We start from the raw sequence: 25,051 nt of genomic DNA, 5'->3' as shown, positions 1-25,051 counted from the left end.
AACTTAACAGGAACCCATGGGGGAGGGGAAGGAAAAAAAAAAAAAAAGAGGTTAGAGTGGGAGAGAGCCAAAGCATAAGAGACTGTTGAGAACTGAGAGCAAACTGAGGGTTGATGGGGGGTGGGAGGGAGGAGAGGGTGGGTGATGGGTATTGAGGAGGGCACCTTTTGGGATGAGCACTGGGTGTTGTATGGAAACCAATTTGACAATAAATTTCATATATAAATTTAAAAAAATTACATCACATTTCTTACAAAATTAGCTCAAAATGAATAAGCAAAGCTATAAGATTTCTAGGGAAAAAAAATGGGAGAAAATCTTTGGGCTTTGGGTTAGGCAAAGATTTATTAGGATACAATAGAAAGGAAAAAACTAATAAATTGAAACTTATCAAATTAAAAATTTACGGTCTTCAAAAGACATTAAGAAAATAAAAAGGTGAATTACTATTAAAACCTCTTTCCAATGCTTATATCTAGCAAAAAACTTATCTCAGAATATATAAAGAAGTTGGACAACTCAACTAAACAATGAAAGATTTGAACAGAGATGTCCTGTACTGAGTCATGAGTATTGCCCATAAGCCCATTTTTAAGTGCTCAGTATTCATCAGAAAAATGCAGCATAAAAGCAGAAAGAAGTATTACTATGTACCAAATAGAATGGCTGCGATTTTACAAGACCGACAGTAATAAGTGTTAGCTCAGGTACAGTACTGCGACTCTTTTGCGTTGCCAATGAGGATGCAAAGTGGTAAAAACCATTTTGGAAAACAGTTTGGCACTTTCGTATAAAGTTAAACAGAAAGCGATCCCCCATTTTGGCTGCGTGTCGGGGGCTAGCTAGACATCAGGCACTAGTTTCCATCCTTTACCAGTCACTTTAAATTCCCCAGGCTTTCAACAAGCTGTTCCACAGAGCAATTGAGCAGGCTGACAAGGTGGAGGACGTGCAGGGCCGCGTCTCAGTCCTGATGGAGAGCATCACCTATGCCATCTTCCTCTACACCAGCCAGGCACTGTTTGAGAAGGACAAGCTCACCTTCCTGTCCCAGATGGCTTTTCAGGTAAGGAAATCAGTCATTTGAAAGCATCCTCAGAACTGAAGTCCTACACCTCTGTTTATTATGTGCTTTACTTGCATTGAAGGGAGGCATGACACCTTTTTTGGAAGCCCTTGGTGGCACGAGGTGAGTTTGAGTTTCCCAGGGTAAGCTTGGACTTGTGACAACCTTTCAGTCGGTCCCAGGGTGTTGGTTTGGGTAGGTATGTGCTGTAAGCCACCACATCAGCGATCACCCTGAAAAACAGAACAACTTCTCCTCACTTCTTAGGTCTTGTGCAGAGCCTCCTGGATGTTACCAGGGAGATTCTTTCTGGCTTGTTTTTGTTTGTTTGTTTGTTTGTTTGTTTTTAGATAGATAGCACACATCGGGGAGGGGCAGAGGGAGAGGGAGAGGGAATCTTAAGCAGACTCCATACCCAGTGCAGAGCCCAAATCGGGACTTAATCTCAGGACTGTGAGAACACGACCTGCGCTGTAATCAAGAGTTGGATGCTTAACTGACTGAGCCACCCAGATGCCTGGAGATTCTTTAAGATAAAAATTATGAGTCCACATTTGGATGGTCCTAGGATTTTCTCCGTCCCTTTATAGACCAGTGAATGGGTAAATGAGCTGCAGGTTTCACACTGCCACCTTCAGTGAGAACTGCTATCCTTTTATTTATCTATTTTTCAATACAGACTCCAGCAAAAGACTTTTTTAAATAAAGGTGCCCACAATAAGAAGAAAACATCGAGGACTACATGCCTAGATGAAATAAGCATGTTGTCCTATTATTAGTTTGTTTGCTCTATACCTTTTTCTGTCAACCCAGTTCTTGATGGAAGGTCATTGCCTGGTCTGCATTGTGTCCTCCAAAGTGCTTTGTCCAAAGAAGGCATTTTGTAAATACCTGCTGTTAATAATGATAAACTGTTACTTTCAGTATTTTTGGTCATTGTCGATTCCTTTGGGTTATAAATGAATATATAGGTGTAGGTGTTCCATAATGTATGTGATAAACAGGAGCGAGATATTACAAAATTAAATTGTTGTTTGTATACATATTACTCATTAGCAATAAAAGGCCAAGAATGAGAATACATGAGACATACATACACACATACGCACATCTATTTAAAACTTTCTCCTAGGAAGCCATAGATAAATTACAGCTTATCTCAAATCCTGACAGTTTCTGTAAATCAAAGCTTCATATATATGGCAATTATTTATTAAAATAAATTGAATTAAGAACAAATCAATTAATCAAATAGTCTTTTAATGTGTTACCACCCATAATGCATTTTGAAAATATCTAGAGTTTTAAAATAGCATAAAACTCAAAATTTTACCAGTTTAACTTTATATGGTGTTAAAATATTTAGGTTGAAATTTGGGAATATTTCAGCCTCCTGTCCCCCTCAGAAATGTTCTTTCTATGGACTTCTTATCAAGTTCCTAATGTAGGTGTCTAAAGTTTATTTCTGTTTATACTGTGCTTGTTTAGTTGTATCTATAAAACAGTAATTTCCAATTTTTCTCAATCTCACATATAAGAAAAATATGTCATCTCATATGTCAAACTTATTAAGTTTATTAGATGTTATTTCTATACCAAGACTAATAATATTAGTTCTACCTTCTATTTAGTAATTTGGTCCATCATCACCTCAGGCTTTTTCAATTTGTTTAACCAGACCTTTTTTTGTTGTTTGTTTTAAAGAAGTCTCTTTAAAAAAAATCTTTTGAAGTTTATTTATTTATATTGAGAGAGACAGAGACAGCACGTGAGCAGGGGAGGGGCAGAAAGAGAGAGAGAGAGAGAGAGAGAGAGAGAGAGAATCAATCCCTAGCAGGGTCCACGCTGTCAGCACAGACCCCAACGTGGGGCTCAAACTGATGAAACTCTAAGATCATGACCTGAGCCGAAATGAAGAGTCAGACCCTTAACTGAATGAGCCACCCAGGTGCCTCTGTATAACAAGTTCTAAGACAAGTTTGAGTTCACAGCAAAAACATAAATAGGAACAAATATTTCATATATTTTGCTAATACACGTGTTAAAATTGGAATAAACCAGTCTTCATAATTATTTGCTATTAGATTTTCAGTCAAGGTTTTGAGATCATGGACTTAATCTAAGACTTCTTAATTCAGCTTTAGAACAGATACAGACCTATGGAAATCTCAGCAGACTTGGTTCTGTGTATTCAGTCCTATCTGTTAAATGGTGACTACCTCCTGTGCTGTGATTTTGATATAAACTAAGTGACCTTTTTCAATTTTGTGTACCCTAAAGATTTTGTTGAGAAAGAGAGAGATAGACCCTTTTGAATTGGATTTCCTGCTTCGATTCAAAGTTGAACACACTTACTCGAGTCCTCTTGACTTCCTAACCACTCAGTCTTGGAGTGCTCTAAAGGTATGTTAGGAAGACGTTTTGTCACTTTCTAAATCTTATGTCTCAGTTTTCATAAATGTAGAAATGTTTTAGAAGAAATACAAGCGATATATACTATTTCATTTGTAGAGATATGTAATGTGATCTTCTTTAATCCATCTTTGTATTACTAAATTATAAAGTGATTAATTTCTTACTTGGAAGTAAAGGAACTTTTGCCCTATTTGTGAGTGGGAAAACTCATAAATATGTATAGTCTGCAGGAACTTCGGTAAAAGTCAAGGAACAGAAGGGAACATTTTTGTCAATTTACCTAAAACCAGTCTCCTTCTTTCTTTTTTTTTTTTTAAGTTTGTTTATTTTAGAGGGAGACAGTGAGGGAGGGCAGGGAGATAGGAGGACAGAGGATCTGAAGCAGGCTTCACATACCAGGGAGCCCGATGCAGGCCTAGAACTTACAGATCATGACCTGAGCCAAAGTCAGATGCTCAACCAACTGTGCCACCCAGGCGCTCTTTTCTTCTTTATATTTGTCCACTTTTTCCACATAGTTTTGTCAATTACACAACAACACAGTGATTTATTCTCACTGTAAACTGTTTGAGCTGAACAGAATGTTGTCGAGAAAAAAGCAATGGTTATTCATCACCCTCAGTCATCAATCAATCCTTACCTTATTTTTCTGTCAGAAGATCCTGTTGTTTAAGAGTTTATTTTGTTTAAAACAAAATATTCTCCTAGACTCAGGGATTCCTTAAAGATGCTCATCATTTGCTAACCTTTGCCACACCCTTTTTCTGAGAAGGAAACATTCCTGTCCATTGGAAATAACCACCATCCCTTATTTTTATAGTATAGTTAGGTTTATTTTTAATGGAGTTTTTAAATTATTTAGAATTATGAATTCAAGTCCAATTGATGATCAGTTAGGACCTCATTCAAAGGGATGATGAAAGAAAAAAGTTTTACAAAGAATATATTATCATGGTATGGGAAGAAGACGAAGGGAATCAAACCAGGAATGGGGATGGAAAAAGGAAGAAAAGGAGCTGTTACTGAAACTGTTGTGAAATGAAGTTATGGGAGAGAGCCAACCCCTAGGAGCTGTGGCATTCGGTAGAGGAACACAGCCACTGCCAAACTTTGTCACCACAGGGAAAGAGCTGAGGAAGAAATACCCCTGCTTCTCTCTGCTCCAGCCCTCTAGTATCTTGCTAGTGCCTCCTCTTGGCCAAACCCAACCAGACCAGAGAACCAGAGAATTTAGTTCAAATAATCCTTAGTGGTCACCCTCTTAGCAGAGCAGAAAAGGGTGCAGAGTGAATCTGGTGAGGAAATGATGACTATCCGGCACAGCCTGTTCACACAGGATCCAACACATCCGCTAGTCTTTATCTCAAACTGTAAGCTATTTACACCATTCCCATCTGTTCCCCTGTTGTATGACAGGCAGTAGCCCTGATGGAAGAATTTCGAGGCATAGACCGAGATGTGGAAGGATCTGCCAAACAGTGGAGGAAGTGGGCGGAATCCGAGTGTCCAGAAAAAGAGAAGCTACCGCAAGAATGGAAGAAGAAAAGTTCGATACAGAAGCTGATTATTTTGAGAGCGGTGCGCCCTGACAGAATGACATATGCTCTCAGGTGGGGCAGTTAGCATTTTTGGAAATTCAAGTTAACTTCGAGGATACCTGGTCTTAGGGGCTGGAGTATCTGGTGGAGGCATTTATGGTCCATATTGATGAGAAATGATTCTGCTGAAAATGTGACATTGTAATCACTACTATTGTTGAAACTCACTGAACACTAAACTAGGCTAGTCTCTAGTCAGACTGAGCCCATCTTGCCTGAAAACCTGACTTGTGACATTAGGAGGGGAGACAGGGAACCACTGGAAATATTCTAGCAAGAGAGATGGGTGGCATCAGAGTTCAGAGGCCGGGGGCATGCATTATTCCAGTGCGACTTCCACTGTCTTTATTTAGTAGTGGCGTTTGGGCTCTGAAGATTTTGCCCATCAAACAAAAAGGATTTCTTTCATGGAGACGCTAATAGTCTTATAACTTTACTACCGGTGCAATTTAAAGCAGGAACCCTGTCTACATATTCGTCCGTGTGTCCTCTCTCTTTGCCCTCTCGACTTCTAACTGGTAATGTGCTGCTTAATTCGCGCAAGTCACGTTCGCCTCTGAATTTACCAGAGTTCTCACCTTCCTTCCTAACAACGGCATTCCTGCACCTCAGGTTTTTCTCCTCCACTTTGTTCAGCTAATTTCCCCTTTGCAGAAGCTTCTGCATACCCTACTTTACAAGTTAATTCTGCTTAGTAGTAGTACTTACTTTCTGCTAAATCTGATGCTGCTGGAAAATAATCCCTGCTTAATTGAGCTTCCCTGTGTTAGAAACACCCCAAAAAGCATTTGTATATTCATGAGAAGCCCAGCAGGCCGGAAAATTGCACTGTGGCAAATCTAATGAACTGTTAATAAGTAATGGGGGATCTGGCAGGAGATTTGGGGGATACAAAGCCACAGGCAGGCAGCTGGTGGTACTCAGAGGGGGGTCTCTGTAGCCCCCAAAATGGAACGTAGGCTTCTGATTTTCAGAGCTTCTAAAGCAGGGAGGGATTTCACTGACACTAATGCATTAGAAATCTAGCTGGATTTATATCGTTGTGTAAAAACATCCCATGTAATGAACATGGTTAGCGTCCTTCCTGTGCCTATGATTTAAGCTGATCCAAGTTGTAGCCCTTTTCAGGGTCATGAGCATTGATTGTGTCTTTTGCATTATTCTTTTTCATAGGAATTTCGTGGAGGAAAAACTGGGTACAAAATATGTGGGGAGGACCAGATTGGACTTAGTTAAAGCATTTGAAGAAAGCAGCCCAGCCACTCCAGTTTTCTTCATTCTGTCTCCAGGGGTGGACGCCCTTAAAGACCTAGAGATCCTTGGTGAGGGGCCAGGAGGCTTGCCTTCCCACCCTCCCCCTTGCCCATGGCCTGCCTGACCTTCTCTCCATTCACAGTTACCTTAGTTTCTTCCTCTCTCTCTCTCTCTCTCTCTCTCTTTCTTTCCTTTTTCATTTGTTGGAGATTGAGTACATGGAAAATGTAAGGCTAATAACACTGTAGTCTGAAGAAATGCTCAAATGGAACATTCCTCTGGTTGGCATAATGCAAGTTTCCTTTGTACTGTTTTCCACCTTTTGACTATATAAGGGCCAGAGGGCAATTTTCTCCATGCTCGTGTAATCTTGTGCCCCCTGTGACTAAATAGTGGTCATTAGAGCAAGCCTATTCGATTGTGCAAGGCACTGTCGCTTTGTGCTCTGGATTACTATTCCCCACAGCCCGCACCGAGAGCACCAGGTTAATAGAGCTGTGACCTGACTGTGCTCGATTCAAGCATGGCCACAAGGTGAGAGTCTCCTGCATTTACCCAATGAGCCAATTTGTTCAAAAAATGATGTGATATCTACCACATGTTGCTCCTTTTTATGAGGGAAATGCTTTTCTACTCCTGCAAGAGTTAATAAAGCTCAGTAACAATACTTGCCATCTATCAAAATGTCAAAAGCTTCATTACCATAAAACCAGAGGAACTTATTTCCACAGGCTTAGCTAATGCTCATAAGGAGGCAGCTGTTGAGAGCTCAAAATGCTGCTTGTTGAAACAACCGAAGTTTAGTTTGGCTTCTTTAGGAGAGTGACCTAGAAGGTGGCAGCAGTCACCACAGACAGACCCTGGGCCTCAGAATTCCACACCCTTCTCATCTGTCCTTGATTCACTCTTCCCCTCACCGTGTTGTACCCTCTCACAGGCAAAAGACTGGGGTTTACGATAGACTCGGGAAAATTCCACAACGTGTCTTTAGGACAAGGCCAGGAGACGGTGGCAGAAAAGGCACTGGAGAAAGCTTCCAAAGGAGGACACTGGGTCCTACTCCAAGTGAGTATTCCCTCTTCTCGGACAATGCTGGGACTGAACACGGGGGAGGGACAGCGCAGAGTTGTCCTGACCCACAGGAATGAGCCTTCCTCATGACATCTGGTGATTTGCCGAGTCTTGGGGTTCTCTCAGTGTCCATGACACCTCCACAGGTGATAAGAGACTCTGCTTACAAGGATACCTATCATATTTTGAGGGATTTCCTAGTCATTGTGCTTTAAAATTAAAAATATTACAGGGAATCCTCTTATCCTCTTGACTTACAGATATCTGGAATACTCCAGTAGTGCTTCAGGATGAACAGGCTTGTATAGATTGCCAAGGCCCGTGTCCTAAAACCTCACATTTGCAAGTTGCTTTTAAAGTTAACAGAGCATTTTGGGGACGTCTGAGTGGTTCAGTTGGTTAAGTGTCCAACTCTCGATTTCAGCTCAGGTCATGATCTCACGGTTTGTGGGTTCAAGCCCCACGTCAGGCTCTGTGGTAACCTCATGGAGCCTGCTTCAGATTATCTTTCTCCCTCTCTCTCTCTCTGCCCCTCCCCCACGTGCTCTCTCTCAAAAATAAACATTTAAAAAAAAAACGAAGTTGACAGAGCATTTTTGCATTTATTACCTCATGCAACTCTGACTCTGCCCCTAAATTGTGTTACATTTCCTTTGTTTGTAAGTTAAGGGGATTAGAGTCGATAACCCCTTTATCCCTTCTAGTGCTAGCATTACATGGGTCTTTGACTCTAACCCACTGTCCTCCCAGGTGATTCCCTTGGCTGGGGATTCTAGCAAGAACCCAGGAACGAGTGGAGCTCAGGCAAGCTTTAGGGGGCACATGGGAGCCATCCTGACTCCTTCTCCAGCAAGGCATGCCGGCTGTCTCATCCAGTCTGGAAGTAGCCATTTAATTGGCAGCCCAGTGAACCTAAAGTTTCTCATTCACACCAGATCCTTTGCAAGGATACATGATCTCTAATCGTTATAGCAAAGCTGCCAGGATCAGTGCTGTCCTCCCATTATGAAGAACAAAAACGTGAGCTTCGGAGAGGTCTGGAGAGCCTCAAGGCCACGCAGCTGCAAAGCGGCAGGGCTGGTATTCAAGTTCAGGTCTGTTTGGTGGCAAGCACCATTTTTTTCTCTGCTAGCTTGTGTGGCCACCCTGGCACAGAGATAGGACACTGGCCTCCCTCAGTGCCTCCAGGATCCAGGGTTGATGCATTTTGAGCTTCTACTGAAATAAAATTGGATGCATGAAGAAGCTGCCCAGGCTCCAAGCAGAACATAACCCTCCGGGAGAGTAACACCCACTGCTTAGGTGATACTTCAGTAAGGTGACTTGGGGTAGGGGTTACCCTCTGAGGCTCACAAAGTCAGCCAGGTAACGGTGGAGGGTTTATTTTTTCAGAGATGGAAGTTGTTGCTCTGACAGTTGGGTAGATGCTGAGATCTTCCTGCCAAAGTAAGTTCTTTGAGAATTCTCATGTGTCCAGCATCTCAGCCGAGGAAGAAACTAGGAGGGGTATGGTCATCCTCAGGAGAACGTAGTATTCAAAGTAAAATGTTTCTGTTATTTTTCTCTCTATGCCAAGTTGCCATTTGCCCCCAAAATTCAAGTTGTAAGTTTTACCATAAAAAAAAAAAAAAAAAAAATCTCAGAAGACCTCGTCTCGTGAAGGATCTGCTTTTGGTTATCTGTCCTAGATGTTTGATTTTTGTTCTTAGTGGTAACCAGTAATTAAGAATGTAACTTCTTAGCTGTTCCTCTCTGGACATAGAATAATTGGAGAGGAGGGATTGCCCCAGGCTTTGGCCATTCTAATTTCTGGAGGTTTCTAGTATCTCTTTGCCATTTAAAAGAGAAGTAGGACTTTGAATAAAGAGGCGACCAGCATGATGAGAACTCATTCTATTGTTTGTAATGTACGTTAAATTGTATCAGCATAGGCACATGATTTGTATGCACATGTTAATAAAGTCTTAACCAAACTCTACACTAGTCAGTTACTGTGATGAGATAGAGCCCTTTGAGGGATGTTTAGCTAGCATTGTATCAGAAGCCCATACTCCAGAGAAAACTATTACATAGGTATCAGGGTGGTAGCTATCTATATCTCAGATGTACACCATACGGTTTGTAAATTGACATAATGGATTTTAAAAATCTATTTTCATGGGCAAAGTAGACGGTTTCCAAGGTACATGGATTGGCTAAAAATGTTGCACAGGCATTGGTGCCCTGGGACAAGCAAGCACAAGAATCCAGCCAATCACAAAGCCAAGATCCCCACGAATGACTCCCAGGCTGGACTCCAGAGTGTGCCTGTGTTGAGAGGTGGCTCACCTGCTGATGGTTTTCTTCCCTGACCAGAGTCGCTGCCTAGAATATTTTTATATTTGTTTCAAGTAAACTTCTCAAGTAAGATATTGTTGTAGTCCATAAGATAGAGAATTAGGTCATATTTGAGCTTGCAAAACAGGTTTTATTGTTCTTTTGTTTCTGCTTGCTTGTGTGAGTGGCACAGTCAGGTGTGAGAAGTACTCTTGCCGAAATCTAGTAGCAAGCGTGGAAGCCAGGAGTCTCAGAACCCTGACTTACTGATAAGCTTGCGAAGGTTGCCAGACCACAGTATCACGGAGCAGGTGGCTTCATCAACAGAAATGTGATTTCTTACAGTTCTGCAGGCCAGAAGTCTGAGACCAAGTGGTCAGTAGGGTTGGTTTCTTCTGAGGCCTCTCTCCTCGGTGTGTAGATGGTTGTCTCGTCCCTGTGTCTCCATGTGGTCTTCCCTTTGTGTGTGTCCTCATCACCCCTTCTCATAAGGACACAAGCCATATCGGATTAATTGTTGCATCTAGTCCTAATTACCTCTTTAAAGACCTATTCCAAATACAGACATATTCTGAGGTACTGATGGTTAGGATTTCAACATTTGCCAAAGGAAAATAGCCTAATAATGTGAACAACTGAATTGGCATACGTCTTTTTACAACAGAACTGTTTTCAAAGAAAGATACCTATTTGACTATTCCATTACCTATTTGCCTTTCTTATTTTTTTGTGGGATTTTTTTTTTGTAGCTGTTGTAATCTTAAATGTTTTTGTTTGTTGGAAATAATTACATATTCCTGGGGGTGATGTTTCAATCACTATTTAAGGACTTCTCCAGAACCAGGGAGCGTGTGAGGGTATGACCTTTATACTTCCCTCACAGCATCAACTACCATGTACTCTGTGGGTATTTAGTATTGGAGGATTGTGAATCACAAAGCGGAAAATCAGGAAGTGATAGTGGTGACATCTGTTTCATGATTTTTGACAGCTCTAGGGTTTAAGAAAAATCATGCTAGGAATCCGCAGAGCATCTTAACAAGGAGTGATTTCTTTTTCAGCTAGCCTTTCACCCCTCACATCCTTTGAGTTCATGTACTAATGAGTAGGAGTTGAATAGAGGAGGTTTGCATCAGAAACATTGAAGTGGGTGATCAGGTACATTGCTAGCTTTTATACTTTACTCAACTAACCAGATAGGTCTCAATAATTGAGTTTAAACTGTAACAATGAAAATTATCAGGAACTCCATCTCAAAGGTGATTGGTGGGTGTTGGATGTGGGTAAGTGTTGTTGGAAGGAGATTTGGGTTAACAAAAATAACCTATGGTGATTTGGAACCCTAAATGTGTTCCATGTACAGGTGTATTTTGGTGTTTGCTTTTGTTCCCTAACATGATAATAAAGGAAAAATTAAATCCTTTAATTTAATACATTAAATTTATATATAGGAAATATATATACATTTATATATAGGAATATGTTGTGATCCCATAATTTAAGTAATATCCTTTAGTTTCACAGGAGTTATGAGCCATACTGTTTTTCAGAATGTCCATTTGGTAGCCAAGTGGCTAGGAACCCTGGAGAAACTCCTTGAACGATTCAGCCAAGGAAGCCACAGAGATTACAGAGTTTTCGTGAGTGCCAAATCTGCACCTACACCAAGTGAACACATCATCCCTCAAGGACTCCTGGAAAATTCCATTAAAATTACCAATGAACCCCCCACAGGGATGCTGGCCAATTTGCATGCCGCCCTCTACAACTTTGATCAGGTAAGAAAGCAGAAGCCTGGTCTGACAGTGGTCAGGGTCTTCTCACAAAACCATGGGGCCGTTATCTACTCAGGTGTCTTGTGCAGAGAGACGAAGTGAAATCTCAGAGTGTGTTTTAATCTCTTGAAAGGATCACCTGTCACTGCCTATTCCAGTGACTAAAAAAAAATCTGTGTTTTGCCCTAAAACTACAAGCCACATGTTTAAGGAGAGTAAATTACATCCCTTTCTGAGGAACCTACTTTTTGAAGACAAACATGGTAGGCTGGTATCTCCTAGCACAGGAAGAGGAAGAGCCATCGTTACTCCTGTTAATGTTCTTGAGAGTGACAACAGTAATTCCTTAGGAAGAATCTCAGTATAATATTTAATGCTTTAGATCTGGTTTTGATGTGAGTAAACTTAAACCATCTTTTCAGATTATATCCATGTTGCCTTCTTACTTATATCTTTATTTCCACCTAAAATAAATTAATAAATATACTTTGATCATCATTATTCTCCTTGTCCAAATTATCGCATCTACTCAAGTCTTTTAAGCAAGTTTCCTTTGTGGTTGTGTCTCTGAGTTCCCATTCCCTCTGATTTCCCACCCTTGGGAAACAGTATTCTTATTCGGAGAAGTAGAATGAATTCCAAAGAGAAAATACGTAAGATTTGGTGGTAAATATTAAGCTTCCTGTTAGAAATATTATGATTCTGTATGAAGTATGCTTCACTTTTTCATCTTAGATTATACTTTTGAAGAATACAGTTAATTACCTAATTAAATAATTAATGTATAGCCTATGTAAACACAGTAGACTGTGTAAACAGAAGGTACTTAAAAAATCTTGTTGAAACTATTATATATATTCAGTATATTTTTTGGTGGACTCTGGCAGGCATGTATTTTTTTTTTTTATCTATCAATTTATAGTTTCTGAACACTTAGGACATTCTCAAGCTCTTTGACAAAGCTAGTACAAAAGAGGATTTTTTGGATATATTTATATAGTATTTATCCAGCCCCCTAGAACAGTTGTATTTGTGAAAAGTGAGCATTTTATGAACAAATAAGCTTCAGCCCACCTTTTTTTGTTTTTTTGTTTTTTTGTTTTAGTAAGGACCTCTCTGACAATCTAATACAACTAGGGATACTCTTCCCAGGGACATACACATTTAAAAATTTGTTGCATATAATCATAGGATAATCCTTTCTTCTGTTCTCATTTATTCATTAAAGTATTGGTTCTTTTGACTATTACTTGGAAGGCCACTTAGATTAACTGAAGTTTACATTTACTGGAAAGACTCTTACATACTTCAAGAGGAAATATTTATCTAGTAGAAAGGACCCTCCGAAATATTAAGACTAAATTTGATCATAAGTGGCAAAAACAAAGATAATCAAAGTTACTCATTTAATGAACTTCCTATCAAACCTGCTATAGCCAAAACCAAACCAACAAAAACTCTAAAGAAAATCTAAAAATTTTAGAATAGTCTTTTATGAATGCTGACCTGTCATGTTAGAAAACAAAATGTGGTTTTACTCACATGATGCAATTCAAGGGTATTCACCTGTACTCCCTGGTCATCTGTGAATAGGTTCCCAGTGCCCTTTAATCAGTTAGAATTATGGTTGGCTACCTATGAAAGAAGTACAAAACAACAGTGGTTTAAAAAAGGTTAAAGTATTTCTGTCACATGAGGATTCTGGAGGTAGGTCATTCAGAGTTAAGTGTGTCACACAAAGTTATCAGTCTAGTTGTTTTACAGTGCACTGTTTCTAGAACGGGCTTACCAGAGTCCCAGGTGGCAGTCCCCACGTCGATGTTCCTGACAGTAGGGTAAAAGCCATAACAAAGAAGATGACCATGGATATGTGTTTGCTTTCTTTTAAGGATGCTTCCTATGAGTTAATACACAATATTTCTCCTTTCACCTCACTGGTCATATTGAGTCACATTGTGTTCCCTAGCTCAAGAGAGGCTGGGAGAAGTCCATTTACCTTGGACAGCCATGTGCCCAGCTCAAAGTTGGCAGTGAGACCTTTTAGGACAGGCAACTAGTGATCTGTATCACAGATTTGCCACTTTCCCAAGGCTACTTGTATCATCGTGGGTGTTCTGTGTTGCTGCCATGGTCTTAGGTAGCTGAAGCCTGTGACATGGACCTTGGGTACTCATCCAGGTTAGGGAAATAAGTCCCAGTCACCCATGTTGTCTGGGTGTCTTTCTCGGATGAAAAAGCACCCAAGGGATCCAGACAAATGAACTGTTTTGTTTGGGTGTTTTTATGTTTTTACATGTTTTAATATTCAAATCAAATTAAATGTGTATTTTTAATCTTACCCCCAAATCAGAATTTACCTCTGAACTTTGATATGTGTGTTCATAAGGAACAAAGTTTAATATTAGTCCTTTATTGGGGTGCGTGGGTGGCTCAGTTGGTCAAGCGTCTAGCTCTTGATTTCAGCCCAGGTCATGATCATGCTGACAGCACAGAGCCTGCTTGGGATCCTCTCCCTCTCCCTCTCCTCTCTCTGCCCCTCCTCTGCACATGCTCTCTCTCTCAAAATAAATAAATAAAACTTTAAAAAAAAATTAGTCCTTTTCGGAGCATTCCAGAATATCTTTGTAAAGGCAATCGTTAAGTGACCAAGATGTAAAAAACTATTTCTTGTGGGATGCTGCTTCCCTATGTATCTCAGCTCAGTAGCACCTGCCTTTTGAAGATGTGCTAAGGGAATACTGTTTAGACTCTTTTCATACCCAGATAATAACTACATTTTTTTTTAATTTTTTTAACGTTTATTTTTTTTTGAGACAGAGAGCATGAATGGGGGGAGGGTCAGAGAGAGGGAGACACAGAATCGGAAGCAGGCTCCAGGCTCCGAGCTGTCAGCACAGAGCCCGATGCGGGGCTCGAACTCGTGAACCACAAGATCATGACCTGAGCCGAAGTCGGACACTTAACCAACTGAGCCACCCAGGCGCCCCAATAACTACATTTTTAAAGTCAGAGTATAGATTTCTTTTTCTGTAAGATTTACAGCAGAAACAAATAATTGGTAGCTTTGCATGTAAAATTGGCATCTGTGTGCATACAACCCTGTTATGTGTGTGTGGATGCCTGTTCTGTATTCACAGTGCTATTTGCATATTTTCTGATATTAATTTGCTCATCATTTGGTTTATAAAAATATGATTGACCTGAAATGTAGAGTGTTAGGTAGAGTCATACTTTTTCCTAGTTAGAAAAGCTTGCTTCATATTTTCTTCCAGTGGCATTTGTATTATCAGAGCATAATGAGCATTAAGTTGTAACTCTTTAGTGCTGAGGATAAAACTAAATCAATTATATGAAATATAGATGGAATAAATGTACTTGATTATTATAGGATCTTCATTTCCTCTGGACTATATGTAATTTAGGGAGGGGTTAGGCTTGTTAGATCATAATTCCTAAGTAAAAGTTTGATGCTTCTGTTTCATCTCCTAGAAGTTTTTTACATTTAAAACCAGTATATTTTGAGGGGCGCCTGGGTGGCTCAGTCGGTTAAGTGTCCGACTTCATCTCAGGTCATGATCTTGTAGTTGGTGAGTTGGAGTCCCACTTTAGGCTCTGTGCTGTCAGTGAAGAGCCTGTTTGGTATTCTCTGCCCCTCCCCCACTCCCATTCACATTCACTCTCTCTCTCTCTCTGTCTCAAAAATAAACATTTAAAAATACCTAAACAAAACTAATATATGTTTATATTCTTCAAGATTAATTCCAATTTTGTGGTTTCTATTTTTTTCTCTCACAAGTTTGTCTTTTATTTCGTGTTTAATTGTGGAAATGTTATGTTTAATGATCATATATTTTCAAGCCCCATAAATTACCTAGAAATGGCTCAGTACTTTAGAATGTCCTAATGATTTAGTTGGGTGTGCACTGTGGGTGGCCTCGCCAGTTCTAGAACTATATCTGGTAGTAACCCAGAATTCTGATGATAGTCGGAAAGAAACTAAAAAGCTTCTTCTAGTCTTGGAACAAGAGGACAAATCTTGTCTTGGTTTAGACTTACACTAGGAGTTGCCTGAGAGACCACCTCTGAACTCCCACCCTGAAGGTGCTACATATACTTGGTAGATGGCCCAGGTGTCAGATCCAAATGTGGACTGGCTGTAATTTGACCATTTTAAAGGACAAAGCAAGAAGATGAATCTCTGGCCTTATCTTCCTCTGCTGCCTAACATCAATTGAAGTAATCCTTGTTGGCCTCACAGAACCGTCAAATGTGAGAATAAAGTACTACTCCCTTTAAGCCAAAGAGTGGATGCCTGTTGTACACCTTTTAATTTCATGGCTGTGGGAGCCATAACCATGTCAGCATGCCAGGATTTAATTTTCCCTTTGTGATTAAAAAAAAAAACAAAAACAAAAACAAAACACCACAAGTTACAGATCTAGCCTACAGGGTGTGTGTTTTCCAATGTTCCATATGCCATCCTCTCAACCCAGCAATGAATTCTACTTTTAAGTTCATTGGAAGGAAACCATTTGTCAGGGTGATTATATTAGTTCAGGTACAGTACAAAATTACAGTGATCCAAATGAGGTAACCTCTCTCCCATATAGTTGGCAGCTCTCTTTCATGAGGTCAGGCACACACCCGGGCTGGTAGGTGCCTCTACCATAACTCACTCATGGCTTCCATGGTTGGCTAGTCGTCATCATTTCTAGCCCACAAAAAAGGAAAAGAGTGACAACCAGGGCGAGCGATTTCCTTTTAAGTAAATGGCATGAAAATTGTACACATCACTTCTGCTCAAATTCTGTTGGCAAGAACTTGGTCATATGGCACAACTGGTTTCAAGAGAGGATGGAAATCGTTTTTTGATGGGTGGCCATGTGCCCAGGTAATCTGTATTACTATGAAGCCCCGGGAAATGCAGGGCTGAGGTTAAGTAGTATCCTGCTACGCTGATGAAACTAAGATGGTGTCCTTTGGCCATCTAGATTTTTCAAGGAGAATTTTGCAGGGGAAAATGATATCAAGCAGTATTATCACTGCTCAAAATGAATGGTCTCATTTTCTAGTGAGTTTAGAAGCGTTCAGTAAAATAACTGAAGCAAAGTGAAAGCATTTGCCTTAAATTAACAGACGGGCAAACGCCAAATGGTCAGTCTCCTATTACCCCCTCATAGGATGGGCAGCCATGCTTAAAACTGCATGTTACCCCTGTCCGAGATCTCCTGCCAAGTTTTGTGCAAGATTATCGAAAACTCAGACCCTTGCCCTTGGAAACCATACAGAGGGAGAATCAACGATTTTTCTTCTCTCCCAGGATACACTTGAAGCGTGCTCCAAGGAGCAGGAGTTTAAAAGCATCCTCTTTTCTCTGTGCTACTTCCACGCTTGTGTCGCTGGGAGACTAAGGTTTGGCCCCCAGGGCTGGAGCCGCAGCTATCCTTTCAATCCTGGAGACCTCACCGTCTGTGCAGGCGTCCTCTACAACTACTTAGAGGCAAACCCTAACGTAAGTGCCAGTGGTCAGATAACCTCTTCCAAAGAGTGTACTGAATCTGTCAGTCTTTGGCCACTATCAAATGGACCGTAATTTCTCTTCTGAAGCTATTATTGAAATAGCTGACACTATATATGCATCTTCTGCCAAGTGTGAAAAGAAACCAGATCAAAGGTTTTCCAGCAGTGGATGCTCGAACTTCATAAGATAGGTCAAACCAGTTCTACATCAGCAGCTTAGTGCATAAAAAAAAAATGTCCTTCATTATGTTAACAAAAACAGTGGTTTACATGTGCATATATGCCAGATTCATTAGGCAGGTAATGAAGCATTTGCACAAATGTAATTACATACAGCAATTCTGACAGTTCATAACACTGCATTAATAATCACTACAATTAGTTCTTATGATGGAAGCAATTTACAGCGCGTCACATGTATAAATAATGGTGCATTTCCTGCATATGTCATTATTATGTATTAAGGATGCCACCTTGTTGTGACTTTCTCAGTAATGTTCCCCTTGATTGGAAGTTAAAGGTAGATGAATGATTTTATTTCATAGCTAAAATGTGTTTTACAGGTGGGGATGGGAATGCCTCATCAAGAACATTTGTGCAAACTCTTGTAAACCCAGTGATTGGATTTCCAAACGGAAGAACCATTTGTAAGGATTTTCTGGCTTAGTCTTCACAAAAGAAACTTTTTCCATTAAGTTCAATCTGTTCAAATTGAGATCTATTTGTCAAAAACAACCGGGTGTTGTGCTCTGGACAACAACACTGTTCTATAAGTTTCTAGAACTCCTCCATATTTCTGGGTCTTTTTTTTTTCAACGTTTATTTATTTTTGGGACAGAGAGAGACAGAGCATGAACGGGGGAGGGGCAGAGAGAGAGGGAGACACAGAATCGGAAACAGGCTCCAGGCTCTGAGCCATCAGCCCAGAGCCTGACGCGGGGCTCGAACTCACGGACCGCGAGATCGTGACCTGGCTGAAGTCGGACGCTTAACCGACTGCGCCACCCAGGCGCCCCAATATTTCTGGGTCTTAAGGTTTGCTTTATGTTCTTCTGGTAGCCGTTGTTACAATTTTTGTTATCAACTCAGTTTTATCAAGCTTTAGAGGTGATTTGACTGCTATCAAAATAGCTACACTTAGTATATCATGTGGGTTGCTCTCCCAAACAACATATTTTGAGCAGGTTGTAACCACAATATATGGTTTTAATATGGTATGTGATGATCAGCATTCCATATCTATCATTTTTTAAATGTATAAAATTTGAGCATATTTTGACTTTCCTAATAAGTAATATTCTGTGTTGATCTTACCACGTTTTCTTTAAAATGTCACATGTAAGGTTGGCTACTACAATAGTTCTGGCTAGAAAGTGAAATGGACCACTTAAAACTTTCATACAAGTCCATACTGAGGCTGAGACAAAGAGTATTATCCCATTTCAGCTGAATCCTGTTCACAGGAGAGTTCGAAATGAAGGGGAGAAGGAGAGGAACGGATTCCTGTCTCTCTCCAGCTCTCACATCCTGAGAGGTGGCAACCCCAGGGAGCCAAGTGGGTCCTGTCTGCCACTGCCCCCAGTGGTGTTCCTGGATCAACACAGCTTTCGGATTTTGACACCCTTTGCTCTCTCAGATGTCTAGACCCAAGTCATTTACCACACATGGTGAAGCAAGTTACCAGGATTTGGGAGTTAAGTTATTATGTACACGGAGTTAGGTGGTACAAATTGCCCTTTTCAGGAATGTGTATGTAAAAAAGAATAGTTCCCTGGCTGATTAAAATCTTGAGGGAGATACATATCAGATGGTAGAATGCCTAATGGGTATTACTTCAACGTACTCAGAGAAATGAAATGGAGAGGTCTTCGTTTCCCGTCCATTTCAGAAGGACAGGATGGAAGGTGCCCGAAGGGAGCATGGTACAGTCCACTCACCTCTCTCATTGCTCACTCACATCAGACCGGCTTAAAAGAAAGACATACTTGAGGTCCATTTATTCAAATTCAAATAAACTTGTAGCAAGTACATTGGAATAGTTGAAGCAATTTTACTTGTTCTGTCACATCATGCAATAAATGAAGGCTATAATTAAGTTTTTACTTGAACTGTTGGGAGGCAATCTACTGCCCTTGAGGGTATAAAGGTTCCTGTCTAGAAAGGCTTCATCACAGACTGGCATGTTTTGCAAACCCAGAGGAAGCTAAAGGGGGGCAGAGAGAGGCTTCAAATCCCATGAAGCCAAATAAAGAGATACCGTTATTTCTTGAATACCACATGGTACAATCATTAGTTCCAACCCTCAGAACAATCATGTAGGCCAGTCATGCCATAAACCCAGCCCTCACATCAGTCTGTAGCAAGGGGATTGGTCTGCCTGGATTTTTGTAAGGTAATAGAGGTGTAAATGCACCCCAAATTCAGATTGTGTAGCATTTTCTTTCTTTGCCTAGATGAGATCATAAAACGTGCTCTAAATCAGATCATAAAAACATGTCATACCTGAAAGGCCCTGCAAAGTTATACCTTTTCTTAATTTTTAGATGAGATATTGAATGTTTAAAGTTTACCTACATGACGTGTTCTAGGAGCAATTGCTTTAAAATCTGCATCAAAAGTTCATTGTTGGGGTGCTTGGGTGGCTCAGTTGGTTAAGCATCTGACTTGGGCTCAGGTCATGATCTCATGGTTCATGGGTTCGAGCCCCACACTGGGCTGCGAACTGACAGTGTGGAACCTACATGGGATTCTTTCTTTCCCTCTCTCTCTCTGCCCCTCGTCCGCTCGCAGGAGGACACGCATAAGCGCGTTCTCTGTCTCAAAATAAATAAGCTTTAAATCACACTTCCTTTTAAAAAAAAGTTCAGTATTAGTGACTTTTCACTGAATGTATTAAAACACAATGAAAAGAATTCTCTCAAATTCTTTGGAGAAACCTAAACAATTTCTGAACCTCTTTTAAATGTTCCTGTTGATGGGGATTTGAGGGAACACTGTGTTAGAGGGGCTTGTAGAGAGGCATGTGCTGCTAGTTGACCACTCTGAGACTGTTGCATCGGCCTGGAAATGAACACTTGTGTGATCTCCCTCCCAGGTCCCGTGGGAAGATCTCCGTTATCTCTTTGGTGAGATCATGTATGGGGGACACATCACAGATGATTGGGATCGCAGACTGTGTCGGGTGTATTTGGACAAATTCATTACTCCATCTCTGGTAAGGCACTTTCAATTGATTTTACAGAGAAGAAAATTCTAGTAAGATTTTTTTAACTAATGTCACTATATAAATACTTAAATATTACTGAGGCGTCATGGGCTTTTGTGAGTATATTCTGGCCTACCATCAAGGAGTTTAGAAATGTGTTAGAAATTGTGCAGAGTCTTGGGCTCCATCCCAGAGCTATGGAATCAGAATCTGTTTCACCAAGACCTCCTGGGTGATGTCTGTGCGCGTCTGCTGTGCTGTGCCCAGGTGAAGGGCACATTCACCGACTGTCCGGATCTTTGGAATAACCCTGGACGGTATGCAGAACTGACACTGTTAGCCTACTTTATAGGGAGACACTGAAGCGTGGCTTGCCCCAGGACAACCCATTCCCATGGGCAAGAGCTCCAGCCAGAAGATAGGTGTACTGATTTCAATTTGGGGTTCTACTATAAGTGAAATTTATAGTTTTCTCCCCGTCACAGAAGCCATGGAGTATTCTAAATTTTGATCACTAACTCTTAACTATGTACATCCTCAGGAAAAATGTGATGTGAGAACTCAGTTTTTCTGTCTGTGAGGAAGGGTAGAGTACCCACTGTACTGGAAGTTGAAAGAGACCACACTCCTTTTCCTATTTCTCATTTTACCAACCCAATATCTGGACAGATCAAATGGGCACTCAGTTTGCGTCCAGGCTGCATTCCTGGAAAACGTGCTCAGTCCCTGTTTTCCATATTGAAATAACTGCACGTGGTGGCCACACTTTTTTTTCATGCTCTCACCAAGGCCTCCATGTTCATGGCCATTGCCTTATTTCTTAGAAATGCAAGGCACCCTGTACCATGCCATCTTTGTTTTTGCTTGAACAAGACACCAACTGTGTTTAACATAGTGCCAATGTAACTTCTTTGACATTGGCCATGGAATTTCTTTCTAGATGGGTCTCCTGAGGCAAGGGAAACAAAAACAAAAATAAACTGTTGGGACATCATCAAAATAAAAAGCTTCTGCACAGTGAAGGAAACAATCAACAGAACTAAAAGGCAACCTACAGAATGGGAGAAGATATTTGCAAATGACATACCTGATAAAGGGTTAGTAGCCAAATTATATAAAGAACTTATACAACTTAACACTCAAAAAATGAATAATCCAATTAAAAAATGGTCAGAAGAAGGGTGCCTGGGTGGCTCAGTCAGTTAAGCGTCCAACTTCAGCTCAGGTCATGATCTCCCAGTTTGTGATTTCGAGCCCCACATCAGGCTCTTTGTTGACAGCTCGGAGCCTGGAGCCTGCTTTGGATTCTGTGTCTCCCTCTCTCTCTGTGTCCTCCTGGGCTTGTGCGCGCTCTCTCTCTCTCTCTCTCTCTCTCTCTCTCTCAAAAGTAAGTAAACAAACATTAAAACAAAAAGGGCAGAAGACATGAACAGACACTTTCCCAAAGAAGACATACAGATGCCCAACAGATAAATGAAAAGGTGCTCAACATCACTGATCACCAGGGAAACACAAATGAAAATGACAATGAGGTATCACCTCACACTGTCAAATGACTTAAGTTAATAACATAAGAAACGAGGTGTCGTCAAGCATGTGGAAAAAGGGGAACCCTCTTACACTGTTAGTGGGAATGCAAACTGGTACAGCCACTCTGGAAAACAGTATGGAGGCTCCTCAAAAAGTTAAAAATAGAACTACCCTATGATCCAGCAATCTTACTACTAGATACTTACCCCCAAAATACAAAAATACTAATTCAGAGGAATAAATGCATCCTGTTGTTTATAGCAGTATTATCTACAATAGCCAAATTATGGAAACAGCTCAAGTGTTCATTGACAGATGAATGGATAAAGATGTGGTGTATACACACACACACACACACACACACACACACACACACATACAGTGCAATATTACCCATAAAAAAGAATGAAATCTTGCCATGTGCCAACAATGTGGAGGCATTTAGAGAGTACTAGGCTAAGTGAAATAAGTCAGAGAAAAACCAATACCATATGATTCCATATGGAATTTAAGAAACAAAACAAATGAGCAAACAGAAAAAAAAAGAGGCAAACCAAGAAACAGACTCTTAGCCATAGAGAATAAACCGATGGTTATCAGAAGGGAGGTGGGTGGGGGGATGACTAAAATCAGTGATGGGGATTAAGAAACGCACTTGTGATGAGCACTGGGTGATGTATGGAAGGGTTGAGTCACTATATTGCATACCTGAAACTAATATTACATGGTGTGTTAACTGGAATTTAAATAAAATAAAATATGCCAAGGACTGTAAACATATAATAGAAAGTAGTGCCATATTTTTTAATGGTTTGAGCAACCTCCTGTTCATAATTTCTCTGAACTTCATCTCCTAAAAGCATTACATAATTTTGATACCCTTCCTTGAGTCTATTTTGAGAAGTAATATAATCACATATAAGAAAATAGGTTATATTGTATGTAGTCTAATATAGAAAATTGGGGACAGATTTTTTTTTTTTTTTTTTGGCTACTTTTAATGTTAAACAATTTGGGAACAATGCAAAAAAAAAAAAAAAAAATTTTCCGCCCTATGACCATTATTTGTTTTTTTTTTTTTGTGGAGAGTCTCCTGGTCTTTCCTTAGTTCTAATGAGCAGGATTTCACAGGTCAGAAAGACACTTTCAATTTAATACAATTGGAAGTCACTCCTCAGAAGAGGTCTGGGAGTAGGTTTCCATGGAGATGGGAAAGATAAACAGTGTTGGGCATGCGACCTTTACAGAGGTTGGTTTCTCCAAATGATGGTGGAGGTCAAGGGGCAGAGTGAGAAGCTCCTGCTGATGTTCCCTCTCAGGCTCTGGCCTGAGGATAGGGAGCCAATTACTGTTGCCAAACTAGGCAGTCCATTAACCTTCACAAGGCTGAGCTCCCATTCACAGAGTTGTACAATACATAAGAGACGATAGAACCTCAGGAACGGCACTGGAGTGTGTGTGAACCCTTTAGAAATTCCCGTATCCACCCTTCCATGCAGATCTAATGACGTTTCCAGGATCGAAATGCTGCTTTTGCAGGGAGGGCACCTGGCAAGCTCAGTGGGTGGAGCACGTGACTCTTGATCTCTTTGAGTTCCAGTGCCATGTTGGGTGTCATTACTTAAGTATGTAAATAACCCTTTAAAAATAAATAGATAATTTAAAGAAAGAAATGCATCATTTGCTGTCTTGCCTCCGCCCCAGACAGTGCTGCCTTCTCAACTCAACAACGGAAGTTAAAAGCACTTACTGACTTGGTGTTAGATGCTGCAAAACCCCAGTTATTCTGTTCGCTTGCACGTTTCCTGCTCTTGCTTTTTATAGTAGGAACTTGATCTAACACTTGTGCATTTGCAGGAAGTCTTTTCACTACTTCTCATGTGGGTTAACTTATTTAGAAATTAGTATCTCTGGTTGCACTGATACATGATCAAGAGAGCAACCCATTAATGGTGTGGGATTTAAAGTTTCCCTCGGAATGTTTTCAGTGGTATTGCCCTTTAGGAGGCTGAGTGAGTTTCTTGCTGGGTAAGTGAGGTTGCACTGGGAGAGGGTTCCCTGACAGCAGTGTGCCTTAGGGGGTCTCTGGCCAGAGTTAGGGAATTATTATTAATTATTCTTCCACGTAAGGTGTATATTTGGCAATGCTAAACAGGTGAGACAGTAAGTTACTTTTGGAAAATAAGGTATCGGGGCACCTGGGTGGCTCAGTCGGTTGAGCGTCCGACTTCGGCTCAGGTCACGATCTCACGGTTCGTGAGTTCAAGCCCTGCATCAGGCTCTGGGCTGATGGCTCGGAGCCTGGAGCCTGCTTCCGATTCTGTGTCTCCCTCTCTCTCTGCCCCTCCCCCATTCATGCTCTGTCTCTCTCTTGTCTCAAAAATAAACAAACATTAAAAAAAAAAAAGAAAAAAAAAAAAAAGAAAATAAGGTATCAGGCCACCCAAAAGCTGGGGGGTATTATGCTAAGTGAAATAAGAGAAAAACAGACAACATGTTTTCACTTGTATGTGGATCTTGAGAAACTTAACAGAAGACCAGGGGGGAAGGGAAAGGGGAAAAGTAGTTACAGAGGGAGGAAAGGAGGCAAACCATAAGAGACTCTTAAATACAGAGAACAAACCGAGCGTGATGGGGGGCAGGGGAGAGGGGAAAATGAGTGATGGGCATTGAGGAGAGGGCACTTGTTGGATTGAGCACTGGGTGGGGCGCCTGGGTGGCTCAGGTCATGTTCTCACAGTTCATGACTTTGAGCCCTGTGTCAGGCTCTGTGCTGACAGCTCAGAGCCTGGAGCCTGTTTCAGATTCTGTGTCTGCCTCTCTCTCTCTGCCCCAACTCTGTGCGTGCACACATACACACACACACTCTATCTTTCTGTCTCTGTCTCTCTCACTGTCTCTCACTCTTTCTCTCTCAAAGGTAAACATTAAAAAAAAAACTGTTCTGGTAATATAGGGTAACAATTAGGAGGCTGAGCTCTGAAATAAACAATACTAGGGTTCACATTCGATTCCCCCTGTATTTGCTTTTAGACACATCTCCTGAGCCTCAGTTTCCTCATCTACAAAACAACCATTGTCAGGTTTGAACATTAGTACAAGGTTAGAGCAACATGCTAAAAATGGAAGGTATTTTATCTATAAGTATAAAGTTTCATGATATGTATTTCATACTTGACTATCATCTATGATTATAACAATGAAAACCATTTATTAAAAACCTGCTCTGTGCCAGAGGTCAGTACTACACAATTCATGAGTATTATTTCTTCTCCTCACCATTATTGTGCAAAATGGGTAT

The 25,051-nt window shown here is 40.7% G+C and overlaps 1 protein-coding gene across 1 annotated transcript in view; it reads left to right on the top strand.

The window, feature by feature from the left end:
• DNAH11 (dynein axonemal heavy chain 11) overlaps window positions 1-25,051 on the top strand; it is a 358,576-nt gene that overhangs the window by 315,822 nt on the left and 17,703 nt on the right. The window contains 8 exon segments of the mRNA XM_040472462.1: window positions 896-1,066; window positions 3,347-3,469; window positions 4,898-5,091; window positions 6,253-6,401; window positions 7,271-7,398; window positions 11,271-11,498; window positions 16,816-17,007; window positions 20,110-20,229. Of these exon segments, the coding sequence (XP_040328396.1) occupies window positions 896-1,066; window positions 3,347-3,469; window positions 4,898-5,091; window positions 6,253-6,401; window positions 7,271-7,398; window positions 11,271-11,498; window positions 16,816-17,007; window positions 20,110-20,229 (1,305 nt within the window).

This window comes from Herpailurus yagouaroundi, unplaced genomic scaffold, assembly GCF_014898765.1.
Source record: "Herpailurus yagouaroundi ecotype Mexico unplaced genomic scaffold, PumYag 100, whole genome shotgun sequence".
Lineage (NCBI taxonomy): Eukaryota > Metazoa > Chordata > Mammalia > Carnivora > Felidae > Herpailurus > Herpailurus yagouaroundi.
The sequence above is the reverse complement of the archived record's forward strand: the minus strand, read 5'-3'. Positions and strand labels throughout refer to the sequence as shown.